The sequence below is a fragment of the Barbatula barbatula genome (genome assembly GCF_947034865.1).
Source record: "Barbatula barbatula genome assembly, chromosome: 1".
In the NCBI taxonomy this organism is placed as follows: domain Eukaryota; kingdom Metazoa; phylum Chordata; class Actinopteri; order Cypriniformes; family Nemacheilidae; genus Barbatula; species Barbatula barbatula.
In genome coordinates, this window is record NC_136766.1 from 27,140,185 (window position 1) to 27,156,150 (window position 15,966).

At 36.0% G+C, this 15,966-nt stretch overlaps 3 protein-coding genes across 11 annotated transcripts; 1 reads left to right on the plus strand and 2 right to left on the minus strand.

Annotated features, from left to right (window-relative positions):
* Window position 1: 1 nt before the first annotated feature.
* LOC306891638 (ubiquitin carboxyl-terminal hydrolase 46) lies at window positions 2–7,857 on the plus strand. Of its 7 annotated transcripts, none has more exons than XM_079452063.1 (13): window positions 2–126; window positions 209–304; window positions 602–709; window positions 812–936; window positions 1,085–1,155; window positions 1,246–1,371; window positions 1,485–1,527; window positions 5,540–5,595; window positions 5,696–5,824; window positions 5,904–6,032; window positions 6,381–6,400; window positions 6,569–6,603; window positions 6,680–7,756. In XM_079452063.1, the coding sequence occupies exons 2-13, from the start codon at window positions 213–215 to the stop codon at window positions 7,312–7,314; spliced, it is 1,569 nt and encodes a 522-aa protein (XP_079308189.1). In that variant the 5' UTR covers window positions 2–126; window positions 209–212; the 3' UTR covers window positions 7,315–7,756. The 7 variants fall into 7 exon arrangements, with proteins under 7 accessions (XP_079308189.1, XP_079308188.1, XP_079308187.1 ...); XM_079452062.1 differs by having other exon boundaries at window positions 8–126; window positions 1,243–1,371; window positions 6,680–7,857; XM_079452061.1 differs by having other exon boundaries at window positions 8–126; window positions 1,243–1,371; window positions 6,677–7,750.
* LOC306891795 (zinc-binding protein A33-like) lies at window positions 7,749–11,806 on the minus strand. The gene is made up of 8 exons (XM_079452339.1): window positions 11,588–11,806; window positions 11,042–11,440; window positions 9,796–10,331; window positions 9,627–9,716; window positions 9,294–9,509; window positions 9,076–9,214; window positions 8,946–8,981; window positions 7,749–8,413 (listed from the first exon to the last, which is right to left on the minus strand). The coding sequence occupies exons 3-8, from the start codon at window positions 10,327–10,329 to the stop codon at window positions 7,866–7,868; spliced, it is 1,563 nt and encodes a 520-aa protein (XP_079308465.1). The 5' UTR covers window positions 10,330–10,331; window positions 11,042–11,440; window positions 11,588–11,806; the 3' UTR covers window positions 7,749–7,865.
* Window positions 11,518–15,811, minus strand: casp23 (caspase 23, apoptosis-related cysteine peptidase). 3 transcript variants are annotated; one of them, XM_079452455.1, is made up of 11 exons: window positions 15,602–15,811; window positions 15,300–15,368; window positions 14,824–14,894; window positions 14,583–14,747; window positions 14,308–14,481; window positions 14,147–14,218; window positions 13,755–13,931; window positions 13,252–13,486; window positions 12,957–13,058; window positions 12,741–12,850; window positions 11,518–12,004 (listed from the first exon to the last, which is right to left on the minus strand). In XM_079452455.1, exons 1-11 carry the CDS (start codon window positions 15,639–15,641, stop codon window positions 11,909–11,911), a joined length of 1,311 nt encoding a protein of 436 aa, XP_079308581.1. In that variant the 5' UTR covers window positions 15,642–15,811; the 3' UTR covers window positions 11,518–11,908. The 3 variants fall into 3 exon arrangements, with proteins under 3 accessions (XP_079308581.1, XP_079308582.1, XP_079308583.1); XM_079452456.1 differs by having other exon boundaries at window positions 14,583–14,744; window positions 15,602–15,771; XM_079452457.1 differs by having other exon boundaries at window positions 15,300–15,351; window positions 15,602–15,696.
* Window positions 15,812–15,966: the final 155 nt, after the last annotated feature.

Consider the following 15,966-nt stretch of genomic DNA (forward strand, 5'->3'; position numbering starts at 1 on the left):
TGTACTTGTCATTTGCAAGTTTGAAATTCTACAACCAGGAAATGTTTATAATAGCTTAACTGTAAAAGTAATTTAATCTGGGAATAATACCTCTTTAGAGAAGGAAAACCAAACTTCATCTCTGAAGTAAGTAATTGTTCTAATCTATTTCATGCTTGGTTTTTTTCACTCGATACGTGAATTTAGAATTATGATATGCAACCAACAGGTGCATGGATGAGAAAACCAATTCAGGCAAACTGTTCTCTAAAACGTCAGGGAAAGAGATCATGAAAATCCCGGGATTTACTGACACGCGCGTCGAGTAGGTTGATATTTGAAGACATTATACCACATTCAAAATGAACCGTGAAAATATGCTTTCACACTGTGTACTGTTTGTTATACATCAGTTATTATAATATTTGAAATAACTTTGTTTTTTTCGGATTTGGGCAAAACTGAACCTTATAAAACATGTATGATGTATTATTCCTTCAAATTACAATAGGTCTAATATATGACAATTTGTTTCATTACATAAAATGAAAATCAGCTGTGCATCTAGTGTTAACGTCACGTTTTCCTCAAGAGACCAGGCTGCTTTTATCTGTTCATTCAGGAACGAAGTTCAATATTTTGGCCTGATAAATCAGGGTGCCACCTGTTACTTGAATGCAGTATTGCAATCTCTATTCATGACGCAAGAATTTAGAGATGCAGTGGAGAGGTATTTTTATTATGATAATCTATATATATATATTATTTTATACTTTTATAGTTGCTTCGATTATGTACTAAAATGATCGAATTTACGTTGATCACTTTACAGTTATGACAAAGCCCCTGAAGATTGCGCCGAAGATCTGTTGCGACAACTTCAGAAGCTGTTTAAACAACTTTCAGTAAATGTAGCGACAACCAAAGGAATAACAACAAGTCTTGGCATAGGAAATGGTAACCTGATAAGAAACATTAACAAATCATTACTATCAGATGATACAATTTTACAAAAGGCCTTATAGGCCTAAGATTTTTATTGTATGATGAACTTACCCAGTGGCATGTATTCTTTTTTTCTTTAAATCGTCAACATCCTCAAAAGTATATGAGCAACAAGATGCAGTGGAATATTATCGGAAAATTTTAAAAGCAGTGGGGAAACGTGTCTCTGAGGTATGTCACTTGAGACTTCCTTTTTAGATTGTTTTGAATAAAGTATAATTTAATTAAGCGAGTCTCTATTAAAATCAAAATTTGTAGCAGGTCTTTGAGGGTAAAATGAACCACATTACAAAGTGCATATCGTGTGATGACATCAACAAGAAAACCAGTTCCTTCATCTCAATGCTTCTGCCCATCGAGGAAGAAAATAACGAACAGCACACCGTGGTAAGTAGGCCTAATCACACCATCAGCAAAGTGTGTTGCGTCAAGCAAGCAATTTTAGATGTTGAAGAAAAAACATGGGGTGTATTTATTCATTTTTATTTATAACACCAAAGGAAAAATCTCTGAACGCCTTCTTTAAACGTTTGCAACTACACTGTAAAAAATGATTCTGAGTTTTAGTCTAGTGGACAAATAAAATCATGTCCTGTCAAATTGCATCGTGTCACTACATAATACAATGAGTCGTAACAACCTCAACTTGAAGGAAAATGGAAAACTTTAAATTGCGTGTTCAGATAACAACAAAACATAGGTTCTATCAATTTTCTATGTAATGCGCATGTGCCAAAAACTCCGTCATGATGACGTACTATTGTAACGAAGACGTTGAGACAGAAGCGCAATCCGCCATTTTCTTCACACGAGTCGAGAAGTTTCCACAACTGAAAGAAAAGACGAAGAGCCCGCAATTCAACTGTAAGAGGTGGACTTTGTGGACTACAAATATCAAAATGAGTAAGTATTTGTGCTTTCTTTAATGTAAATTTAAACTCATGCTCCGTATCTGCTCATTGTATTCATCAGTTTTCTCAGCACAGCATGTCTCAATTCAGTGAACTTTTGAAGTTAAGGTTAAATTACTAGCGTAAGTACGATATGCTCCGAAATGTCGGTTTATTACGAGTCTCGGGGGCTGTTAGGAACGTCTGAAAGTGAATAATCACCTAAAATTGTGGATCACTAAAGTATTGCTTGCTAGACACCGAGCGGCTGTCGAGACATGAGCAGAACGCGAAATCGTCTTGCAAGTTAAAGTAATAAGTGTGTGTGTGTGTGTGTGTGTGTGTGTGTGTGTGTGTGTCTGTTCGTGTGTGTCTGTTCGTGTGTGTCTGTTCGTGTTACGTTAAGTGACTTAATCGTGTTCTTAATCGGATCACATCGTTAGTTTTTATCATAGAAACACCGAATGATCAGTAATTTCCGAAGCATATTTGCACTTTTATTTATACGTGGTTGCAACAACATTAAGATCTAATTTGTTATATTATACAAATGTTTGAGGGACTTAATGATTTTTAAACGCTCAGTTGTTAGTCTTTTAAATTAACACATAAAGCTACCAGATGTATGCTAACGTTAGGGGTGTTTTGAGCACGTGCAAATGGTGGTCTTGTATTGCTAACTTGCGCGCTAATCTTGTAATGTCAGAACATTCTGTAGTTTAATAATCACATGATTAAACTTTTTTGCATTTGTGTAAACTGTGAAGCCCTTAATAAAACCTACATTTACAGTGTTGCTCAATTGTATATTGGCAGCAACATCATCACTATAATAGTCAATGTATCACCCAGCCATAAAATAGTGTTGATATTATTTCCTCATTGTATTTGGGAGGTAAGATGTTAAGTGAATATTTCTGTATGTAACATGTGAATGTGTACTTGGCTGGAGGTTGACCTTTTTTGTTTTTTGTTGCAGGATCAGTACATTGCAAGCTGAGTTGAAGCACAACTCCATGGCAATGAGGTGGTATTGCAAGATTTGCAGATTTTCTTCGCCCAACCAGCGTGTCCTAATCACACACTACAAGCTGAAACACTGCCATCAGGCAAATCTACCTCAGGGCAAAGACCGGGAAAGTCTTGACAAGGAAAGAGAGCAAATAGCTGTGGAGATGATGAAGAGGACACCAGACATCAACTTTGTCGATGCTGCTATGAGCAGCACGTATTCTTTGAGAAGACAAGAAGTCATTGAGGACGAGCTACCGGTGTCACAAATGAAAGTCCGATGGCCAGCACTTTTCACAGAGAGACAGGTAAATTGTGTTTATTTAAAATCCTTAGATTACATAACCGGTTCTGTCATGTTGAATGAAATTAAAATGTTTTAACTTCCTGCACAATATTTTAATTTAGTACTGTTAAAGACTGTCATTGAGACCCTGGCGCTTTATTTAATTTGCAAATGTATTTGTTTTTATAGATCAGCAAAGAATTCACCAGGCTTGTGTCAAAGGACCTGAGCAAGTCCTTTTTTGAAGGCCTAGATGGTCATCTCTCAAAGCTGATACAGTTATTCAGGTCAAAGAGTTATGAGGACATTCCAGAAATGACTTCAAAACTGGAGAGCCTTGATAAGGATGTGAGTAAATCTTTTTTAAGCAGTCTTTCTCCCCTCAAAATTACAATTCTGTGATCATTTACTCACTTTCATGTTTGTCCAAACCTCTATGACCTTTTTTATTCTATAGATCATAAAACTAGTGATAGTGAAATATTTTCTAACAAAAACAGATCCAAGATCCTTATTTAGGTGGCATAAGAATGTTAGATCCACTATTAAATCTTATTTTGGTGCTGAACAAAAAAGGTAACAAACAACTGTTGTTGCATCACATCACTGGTTATTTATGTACAATAGAAGTATACAAGTGTACATGTGCAAATTTGAAATGTATGCTTTTTGGAAAAAATCAAACGAATAAATATCAGGATTAAAGGAACCATTCTATATTTTACAGAAAACAAACCAAAGGATGAGGATTGCAGCATTGCTGGGCCTGCCGTGGTACATGCGAGAAACTCCTTCAAAATTCATGAAGATTTGCGAGGTAAGATGAAACATATAAGGACATTAGATCTCTTAATTTGTAGGGGTCTGAGAACATTATTTGTGTAATTGCTTTTAAATAATTGTAACTTGTTTTATTTTCATTCTATAAAGCCCAGTGACCGTGAAGAGGATGTGATCAAGGGTGTGGTGATTGGAATTCTAGTAGTTGTGGAAAATGTGATGGAACCTCTCCCCTCGTTCTACAATGAAGTTGCCCTGGTGATTGAGGAACAAGTGTTAATGCGTCACCTGAGTGATATACCCAATGCTTTTCTGAACCTGATGGGCCTGGTGTATGCATTAAACCTTAACTACCTAAAGGAACTAAAATTCACTTGTGAAGTTATACAGAACCTGTTTATCGGACTTGGGTCAGATTCATGCACCGCAAGAGTTCACTCTTTGAAGAACAAGTTGCTGCGATAAGGCAGAAAATTTCATTTTCGTTATAGATCTCATTGTGAATAGTTCACCTTTAAAAATAAATTTCTGTCATCGTTTACTCACCCTCTTGTCATTTTAAACCTGTATGACTTCGGCAGAACACAAAAAAAGATATTTTGATGACTGTTGTTGACAGCCCTCCTATTCTCTTTGCATTGGTTACAATAGAAGTGAATAGAGTGCTGTCCCTTCTATTGTGGTTCACTTCTATTGTAACCATTGCAAGAGAATGGAGTTCTGTCAACAACATTCTTTACCAAAGTTTTTCAAAATAAATGTTGTGTTCTGCAGAAGTCATACAGATTTGTAATGACAAGAGGGCATGTAAATAATGACAGATAAATTATTTTCATTATAAAGGTGAACTACTGAATTTTTTTCTTACATTTTCCTGCTTCATCCTTCCTCGTCATGTTTCCACGATTCGGAATTGAAGACACAGTTAACGGTCCAGTTTTAACAGCTAATTGTGAGTTCTGCATGTACTCAAAATGTCTGATAAAGGAAAAATAGTAAAATATCTCTCATTGTCAATAAGATGGCTTTGTGCATGCATGGAGAAATTTTAGTTTGAGCTGTTTTGGCTCTAAGGGCAATCTGTGCAAAGAGAAAATTGCACGTGTTTGTGTAAGCTGTTTTTGTATGAGTATTTTTTCTTGTTTCTATATCTTTGGTCACATTGTATCTTGTTTAATAAATAAATGCTGAGAGTGTCAATTTGGCTGTTGTGTTGATTTCTTTAAAAATCTGGTTCCAGATAAATAGCCTGAACTTCTTATCAAAGCAATTAAGTCCAGTAAACTAAAATAGTTAAGTTATGGTGTTGAAGACAAATTACTATTTTATGTCAATAAGACTTGGTTCGTGGTTGTGTGAACCTGAAAAATTAAGTTAAAATAATGTTTTTGTAGTTGACTTCACAAAAAATTCCAAATGCGCATTAATTGATACAGTATGTTGGCTCAATTTACTGCAAGTTATTTCAACTACTACATATAAGTTAAGAGAACTTAACAACTAATGTTTGCCAAACTTGACTAAGTCAATGCAACAAGATGACTTGACTAAGTCAAGTTGGGTCAACAAATCATTTTTTACAGTGTAGACCGGGAAGACTGGATGTATTGTGACAGATGTGACCAAAAAACACCAACAGAGACTGTGAGTTATAGATGTACACAATTTGAAAATGTGTAAATGGTGTTACATGAACATGGGCCAACACATCCATTTTAATTTCTGCATTTTTGTATACTTACAGTGGAGTGAAATAGATGAGTATCCCACTGTCCTCACACTGCATCTGAAGAGGTTCGCCTTTGATTATAACCAGATGAGATACGTAAAGAATTCTTGTGCAATTTATGTACCCTTAAGTCTGGATATTAAGGTACAGCTAAAAATGAATTTTACCAAATGCAAAAAACATCTTAAATCAGTTTTATAAAGCATGTTTATATTTTTTCCAGAATCAAAAATTTAACCTTTATGCTGTTATCAATCACAATGGAGGATACTGTGGTGGACACTATGATGCTCTTATCAAATCGGATCAAAATCAGAAATGGTACAGTTTTGATGACCGCACTGTTACAGAGGTACATGTCGATTATGAAAAAAAAGTGAATAGTTTTAATGATGAACAGTTTTAATAACAAACTGTAAAACTTTGCTGTAGTTTTGCAGCATGTTTGCCAGTAACTTACTGTAGATTTAAATACTTTCCTAGTACTGTTTTCCATTTGAGTTAAACTTTGACTTGAGATTCCTGGTGGAACGTTCCTCCTGACTTCTTAAGTTTATGTTTAAAACAAAATTGTAAATTAAATCTACAGTAAGTTACTGGCAAACATGTTGCAAAACTGCAGCAAAGTTTTACAGTGCAGCTTGATTTAAATGTATAATAATTTATTTTATATGGATATTCTATTTTATTCCTATTCCAGTCTGAAACTTCACTGCAGGGGTGAGTGCTGCTTATAAATCTTTCTGTCAGTCCCCCATTAATAAATGTAATCATGGATTCGATTCACAGAGAATTCATTGATTAATAAATGTATACCTCAAATGCACTGCCAGTACCTTTAGATAACAGCGTCTGCCAAACGTTTTAATGTATTTTTCCTTTTGATAGCTCAAGGTTACCATACATGCTGATGTACAGAAAAGGTAAGGAAGAAAATACAATTTTTAAACATTGCTTTGTAAGAGTCAAACTTGTTAAAATACGAAATTTACTTAGCAGAAAATCAATTGAAAGACAAGAACCCAAATGGCAGCAATCCAGCAATCCATCTGAGGATTCTTCTGCTAGGGCCCCCCGGGACTGAGAAAAGTTCAGTAGGTAACCTCATCCTTGGAGAAAACTACTTTCCATTATCTACCATCAAAGAGTCCATGGGGAAGACAGTTGGAAATGTAACTGTAGTGGACACTCCGAATCTCTTTACACTCACCCCAATGAACTGGGCAAAAGAACTTAAGAGGTGTATAATGTTATCTCACCCGGGTCCTAACGCAGTTCTCTGGGTACTACCGCTTTCCAAGTATAGCAACCACCAGCAAGGTCTTTTTCACAACATTGTAAAACGACTAGGTTCCGAGACTCGAAAACACACAATGATCATCATCACCAGAGGCAAAGATCTCGAAAATTTTGAGCAACCCATTGACATCTCCAGATATAACAAGGTCAAAAAAGTGGTCCGTGCTTGTAGGAACAGGTACCATGTCATCGACAGCAGTAATCATAATCAGGCTTCAGAACTGATAGAACAATTGTTTAAGATGATAGCAAATAACAGAGGTTCTTACTGCACTTTCAAACGCACAAAAAAGAGGAGAAAGACACTAAGAGCAAGACATTTAACCTTGCATTAGTGCATCATAAAGGAAAGTGTTTAGAGTCTTGCAGACAAAATAAACAAAGAAAAATTTATTCACGCTTTTAGCGACTTTCACGATTCAAAATCCACATCCCAAAAAACATGACAAAAAGAGTTTCTGGTGTATGTACTGCACATGAGATGTACGGAACACATCTACATCACATTATGTATAACAATCAAATCTGAACTATCGTAAGGTTCTGACTTTTATTTATTTTCTGTTATTGGTTGTTTAAGCGGCAATAAACAAATGTAGTGAATAATAATTGTTACAATTTCATTTACTTTGTGTCACTTGCATACTTTTAAATGCCATGCAGCTGATTAAAATATTGAATTTTCTGTGTGTGTTATATGCCATTTACATGTTAATTTTACACTGGCAAATTTACTTTTGAGAATGTTCATAATAAATAAACTCTTACTTGCAGTAGAATACTTACAGTATTTTTATTGTTGACGTTGTAAAGTTTCAGTGTAATGTTTCAACAAGTCTACAAAGGTATAATGCAAAATATAAAAACTGTACTACTTCAACTTGTTTTATTCTATAGACTCAACAGATGTAATGATGATGGGCTGTACATTTTGCCCTTCCTCACATTCTCCAGGACTGAAATATGGATAGAGTTTTTCAGCAAATGTCTGCCCTGTAAAAGAAAAGATGTGATACCTGGCTTTGACATCATAAAATGAGATCAAACCCCCTTCAAAATCTACAAACACTCCTATTTTCAGTGGTTTCTCTTTTAAGATGAGAGGGACAGGGATGACATCATTTGCTGCATACTCATTACTCTTCCTCAGCCATACCGTCCAATATCCATTTTCAGGGCTAAGGCCAATGTCCCCTTTCCTGTTTACCGATTCTGTTGCCACACCCACATCCCATTCTGTCTTCCCGCTTATGTCAACCTCAAAATAAAAGTTCTGCGAGGAAAACCCTTCCTTTCCCAAGATACATGAGCAATAGTCAAACCGTTTCGGGTTTTGAGGAATATTCCGTGATTTTCCTGCATTCCAAACCTTTTTCCCATCATCAGACAACATGAGTTCAGGATGAGCCGTGTCGGGATCAAACGTCACATCCACTGAAACATTATGCAGAGTGAATATAAACGTTTAGACATTTTTAAAAATGTAAACGAGGTAGGGATTAGCCTATTTTACAATATTTTATATAAAATTTGCAGTCATTTACTCACCCTCAGATTGTTCCAAACCTGTGTACATTTCTTTGTTCTGCTAAACACAAAGGAAGATATTTGAAAGAATTTCAGTAACCAAACAGATCTTATTCCTATCGACACCCTTGGTATTTTATTTTCACAACTGTGACAGAAAATGGGGGATTAGATGTTTGGTTACTGACATTTCTACAAATATCTTCTTTGGTGTTTAGTTGAACAAAGAAAGTTATGCAGGTTTGGAACAACATGGGGGCGAGTAAATGATGACAGAATTTTCTTTTTTGGGTGAACTATCCCCTTAACTAAACTATGGATTGTTTGAGCCATATGAACATAGTTTAATGCTTTAATATAGTACATTATATATAATATTCCATCTCTAAAATATTTACTTATGCTTTTGAATGTTTGAACTTATGTTGTTCATACATACTTTCATAACGTTGTATACTCCGCAGCTCTCTTGAAACTTAGAAAGAAGAAAACATTTTATTTAATTCGTATGGTCTGGTGCATGGTGGTACTGTTCAATGGATTACAATTAAATGGTTAAACATTCTTACCAGTTTCTCTCATTTTCTCATTTAGGCTATCCTGAAGCTGTGATATGGTCTTTCTTAGAATAGCCCCATGTTCGTGAACACTGGTGCTTACGTTTGATGAGCGACTGTTACATAAGGTGTCACGCTGGAGGTTTATCATCTAAAATAAGTGAATTAAACTGTTAATGCACATCTTTGGAATGCGATGAATCACTTGGACCGGCGAGAAGGACACAAACCTGTATTAAATCCGAAGGTTGTGAGAGTTGCTCCAGTTTAGTCTTTCTTCTTTTAAGTTCCATGATCTCTTGTTCCAGCTCATCAATGAGCTCTTTGGCTCGCCTCTCTGTTAGTGACTCTTTTTCTTCCATTTCTTTCCCAAGTTCTGCACTGCATCTCTCAAAAATGTCCCTTAAAAACCTGGTGTTCTCTTCAGTCTCTTTATCCCTGGCTCGCTGGTACAGGTTTGGATAAGAAAAGCTTAAACTGGAACTTCTTGAGCACAATCTGAAAACCTTTTAAGTACTTTAAACCAACCTATGTATAGAAGCATGAACAAAAATACTTCTTACCTTATTAAACCTTGTAGAATGTTTAATTTCTTTAATTTTTCGCATCCTGTCCTGAATATTCCGCATTACTTTAGTGTTCATCACTAAGTTCTGTGGATTTTTTTTTCAATAATTTAAAACATTAAGGAATTAAAAAATAAGGTGGACAAATGAGTAGTCTGAATCTTACCAAACTCTCCTCTTCCATGCCAATTGTATTATGAGCCTTGTGGTCACTTTCTGTGCAGAACCTACATACCGCTATATCATCATCTTTGCAGTACAGTTCCAGAGGTCTTTCATGTTTCCTGCAAATATAATCGTCAAGATTCTCTACAGGATCGATCAGTTTGTGCTTCATGAGTTTCTCTGCAGTTTTATGCGGCTCCAAGTGACTCTCACAGAAAGAGATTCCACAATGCAAACACGACTTGACTGCAATCCGCTTCCTCTTTGGGCAACTATCACAGGTTACCTCAGTATTCCCCTCCATTCTATTTCTTTTGACGCCCTCTGCGATTTCTTTAATTGTTGTATTTATTTTGAAATCTGTTTTCAAATCCAATGCCACCCCACATAGTGGGCACTTTGAGTGTGGACTGGTGTCTCTGTGCCTTCTAATGCAGGCCATGCAAAAGTTGTGTCCACAAGAAATAGTTACAGGATCAGTGAACACGCCCAAACAAATAGAACACATGAGCTGCTCTTCAGCGGAGGAAGCCATGTCTAAAAACATACAAACACATTTCTCACATTTAATATACACATAAATGAATTACTAATTTAACTCATAATAATCTAAAGAATGTAAAATTACGATTGTTGATTCCTGCATAGTGACTACAAAAAGTATTCACACCCTCTATCTGGACAAGAGGGGTGTGCGTTAAATTAAAATACAGGCAAATCCTGAGACTTATTCCAATGACCCCAAGCTCCTAGTCAAAGATATAGGAATGGCTTGACAAACTGAATATTGCGACAACCCCATACCAAGATACCACACACACACAAAATATTATTCTAATACAATAGGCACATTAAAAATGAAAGACATTGCACATCCTCAGTGCTCGCCATGCAGGAGTGGAAAAAGGAGTCAAATTTGCCTATGGAATATCAGACAAACCTGTTCAACCTGTTTGTTTGATTTTTCAAAAGCAAAACAAAGCATTGCTCACATTAAGCCATTTATATTGTATGCAATAAACAAACAAACGGATTACTACCATTACCATAGTTTAAGTATAAATAGCATGTTTAAAATATTGTTATTGACCATATTAAATTGTACAGTTGAACTTCAGTTTTATGCATGAAGATTGTCAGCTCTTTGTGAAACCAAGTATCCTAAAAGTTTTAGTCTCGCATTTTCAAACATTCATTTTCAATCTGAAACATCTATGATAAACTTATCTCTCGACAGATTTACTTACCAGATGATCCAATTATTATTTTGGTGCTTTTTAGTTGCAAAAGTCGTCCGGTGGAAAAGCTCAATCGAAACTCCCGTGGGCGGGGCAAGAGTATTGATGAAATTCACAAATAAATACAGATATACAAAATATCTAAAAACATATGTTACAAACAAAAAATCTAAATGTAATTTGCAAGTAAAACATATAGACTATAGTTGCATGATATCATTTCATGTCACGACTCTGCCTGGCATTTGTGGATTTTAAAACATCTATAGCCCATAAGACATATGCTGCAATTCTCCCACTGTGCCCTATGAAAGCAGCCTAAACGATGTTCTGCCACTGTGACCCGGTTATCCGTCGTAGGTGCTTCTCTTCTCATCGATGATTCCTTTCATCGTGTCTAGCTCCTCCCTGGGTGCGAGAAAAGGATAAGCGAGGTCGAAATAAAGACAAGCAAGGAAGGAGGAATGGAACCGTGGAACGGAAATAGATTGGTCATCTTTTTTATTTCTGTTCAAATTGAAAGAAATCTCATTGTAGGCCTACTTCTTATCCTACCTCAAGTATGCGCATGTCACAGTTCAGCAGAGAGAAAACAAGGAGATGATCCACAGTATATACTTGAATAAAAATCCACAAAGACCAAAATCAAGGGAGAACATACAAAAACGATTCAAACCAAACAACTGACCATATATACACACAGAGGAAGGGACAAACAGGTGAAGGGACAAACAGGTAATGCGACACAGGTGAAACTGGAGTCCATCCAAAAACGCAGGCAGTAGCATGGCGCCCTCAGGTGGCGAACAGAGACGCCAGCAACAGAGAGTGACCGCGTACAAAATATACAGGTGAGATGTGTTGTGCTATGGGTTGTCACAGCCCAGGGAAGAGGTAGAACATTTTAGACAATGTTGTTCTTTCTTTGCACGGCATTTGATCACGATGTTTCTCCTTAAACTCCTTAAGAACCTGTTTCATAAATAAAAACATATCACAAACCTAGTATAAACAGCATTAAAAAGATAAAACTATTTAACATATTAAAGGTAAAAAAGGATTTATCTAAAGTGGCATGCAACTGTCAATCCTTCACGTGTCTAAATTTGACCTATTATTGTCAATGCTTCTGCAGATCATGTGCCTTAGCTTAATATTATGTCATCTACTACCAAATGTCACTCAAATGTTTCTACAGGAAAATGTATCAAGACTGATTTGAAAAGGACAAGACTGCTCTGGTGATCAAGTTCAGTTGCAGCTTTGCTTGGTCTACAAATGTAAATATAGAATTGAACACAAATGTTTGGGCCAAAGAAATATCACTACCAAACGCATTCTAAATGAGCGTGAAGAAATGTAGTTGCATGACAAATAATCAGAAGTGAAAATTCAGTAGGGGGACTCGAATTAGAGAATTTTTTTTAAACAATAGATTGGCAAAATCCCACTATATTCGCGTATGAAATGTATAGCTTTGTGGAGGCTATTATACGTTTTGAACGGCTGCAATTCAAACCTAACTATTAAAGGTAAAACTTCAATAACGTCTTATCTTTCCAAGGATATCGGTGGTGCCCCCTTAATAAAGTGGACCATAACCGCATTTGTAAACCACAAGGATGTAGCGCTTATTATTATTAGTATTCAGGATTTGTGTTGCTGCCCCTGCTAAATAAAATATCAAAATTCTTCAATGTGACTTTGCCTTTCTAAAGAGCTCCTCGATGTGGTCCTGGTGAGCGTGCTGATCAAATATTTTCACAACATCTTGGATGAAATCTGAGCCTTTCTTTTCGTTCCTGTAGGACATCGTATCTGTATAAAGAGAAGAAAAATTACGATTTGACAGCACACATGTACACCGAATTTCTGGACCATATAGTATTATGAAAAGTATAACGAGGAAAGGATTTCTTTTTACCTGGCGTACTGGATCTTAGGCAGCAGAAGTCTTTTTCACGGTGCTCTTTTCTTCTGTTATTAATTGGCACACTGTCCGGGACATCCACACTGCCGTCCATACCTGTAACAAAAGCTGCTTATGAACATCGTACTGCACATAGTGTTCTCAGGACTCTAGGAGATCTAAGAAAATATTTTTATAGAAAAAATTAGAGCCTATAGCCTACCGTTGATTAAATATTCACTTCAGTATTACACGGAAATTTACGAATATTCATAGGTTTGCTCTGTCACCCCGTCGATCTGATACTCACCACCCCGACAAGACTGGATGAGGATAATTTTTGGTTTGTCCCGCAATCCAGCACAGTTTGGCGTGTTCAGGCATTTAAAAATGTCATCGGTGCGGAACATGTCCTCTTTCTTGTCTTGGTAGGAAACACCACAGATTCCACTGGCATCTCCATGCGACATGAACACCACAAAGCAGCTGTCCGACTGGAAATGCTCCTCCCGCTGGGCAAAGTCTTGCATTGCATCAGTCATACCCTGAGGATTAAACCATCAACAACGAGTGATTCTAAATCTATTTTATATAGCTTTTATAGTTTATAATTCTCATTAGTTTAATATGATTACATTAAAAAATATATAAATAACACAGAACAATTGGAATAATGTAATGACCGAAAATTCTTCTATAGCAGTTTCTTCAAAGTATCAACATCATAAAACATACTGAAAACATCAGAAAGAATAGATTCATGGTGTGTTCAAACGTTTTGGTGTTAGTGGACATATATACAGTTGTATACACCTGTGCAGTGAGATTTGTGAGTGTGACCACAGTGTAACCCAAAGCCTTTAGCAGCCTTTCCATACTCTGCTCATCTTTTTCTGCCCCAATCCTGTCATTAATGTACTCAAACTCAACATTGTTGACAAGCAGAGCCAAACGTTTTCTGCCTGGGGATTTGTCCGTTGTTGGATAAATCTAGCCAGAGAAGAGAATAGAGATTAACAAACATAAAGCGCTAAAATATGAAGCTTTTACAGAAGTATTTAGAAAAACTACCATAATGTTACACTTTTATGTAAAGAAACTTTTTTACACTTGTATGTTAAGAAACAAATAGGATCCAAAATGAAAACATTGTCCACATGTTTTGTATAAGGCCTATTGAAGTCATGTGATATTATTATACCTACATCGTCTCCCTCTTTTTTCAGCATTTCCTGTTTAAACCCAGGTTTGCATTTCACAAGAGAGTCTAAGGCTTCCTGCATGGTGAAAAGTCATAACATATTTGTAAGATAAAACAAAAACAAACCATAGGTGTCTCATAAATAAAGCTTTTGGCTTTTTCTACCACTTTCTGTCCACAGCCATTATTGGCACACTGAACAGTAACTGGCTCCTTCCATTCTCTTTTGCATGTCCAGCAGAAGTAGTAATTCCGTTTCATGTTGGCTGTGCACAGAGTGTAAAGTACACACAGGTTTCTCTGATCTCGTCGTTCTACGTAGGTCTGACATCCTGGACACTGTAACAGTGACACACAGTAAAGGTTTGAATATTGTGTATAAGTCATTACCAAAGAAAACTTACTTTACCAAGAGAAAAGTGTGAAAACACGAGCCTTACTGCTTTAAAGTCACACAGCCTCCTAGCGGCAAGTATGGCAACGTTCTCTTCCAAGAATTCCCTTTGTTTGGATGTCAGTGGTATCCGTTGACAGATATCCTGATAAGACAGCTTTGTTTTCCTCCTACCCTCATGACATCTAGGGCAGGTAAATTCTGTTTCCTTCTAAAATGCAACAGTTAATTAAACATGCACACGAGTGAATATCAATCTACATGTCAACAGTGTAATTGTGACTGACCTGTTTAAGATAATACTTAAACCAAGCGACGACATAGTCTGAAGTCATTTGATGACCACATGGCAAATCAACTGATAAAAAAGATATTAAAATATGTTTTTATTCAAATAAAATGACAGTCCAATATAGCCATATACTGTATGGTACAGCTGACAAATAACCCGTATTAACAAACAGTTAATCATATTTTATTTTATATTAGTAATATTTATATTTATAGTATAAAATTGTTGTATAGTAGGCTACAATTCATTGTTAGTAAATCTCACACCATAGGACACATGTACGGTTTATTTGTCATCTTTAAATTAAACTACGTGTCGACCTGTTTAATGTAAATGCTTGTTTGTCAAATCGAATATAAAATATTACATTTTAAATGTATAACCATTATCATAACATGTCGGCTATCACATCATCTCACTTTCTATTAGAAATAGGCTACTATAATAAGGGGTGGTCGACTATCCACTCACCAAGCACTCCTTTTCCAGCTGGTGGGAATACTTCAGAACTGCAATCTGACTCCTTGGGGTGGAGAGACACTTAAAAAAAATATCCTTTTTAAATACATATTTTTTTTAAAGTCACATAGGCCAATTTTTACTTTCATTTTCAGAACTTCCAGTTTCAGTTTGAATGGCTTTTGTTCTTTTGTTTACTTTTTTCTTTAATTATTCAATTTCATTTATTTAATTACTTAATTTAGGATTTGGCTCAATCTATGATGCAGTGTTGGGAAAGATATGGTAAAAAAACATTGATAAAAATGACTTACACGACTCCAACTGATCCAAATTATCTGCCTCTTCCGTCATTTCTCATTTAAGAGGTTAACAGTTGCAATGAACCACAGTCTTCCAAAAAGTAGCGTAGGCCTACAAAAACAAAACATGCTATAGGCAGCGGGTTGCCTACATCAAGCCTTTTTGAGGACTCGGTAGCTGTTTATAACTTCACTTTCACAAGCTAGGGATGTAACGTAAACTATGACGTACATCCGAGTGAACGAGACGGAGGCAAAGTGGATTTCTATATTTCTTGCTCTTGTATATGATATATGCATATGTTTGTAAATATAGCCTATTCACTTTGTGTTTTGTTGTTCATACAATTAATTGAACATTCTTAATTCTCTTTGCA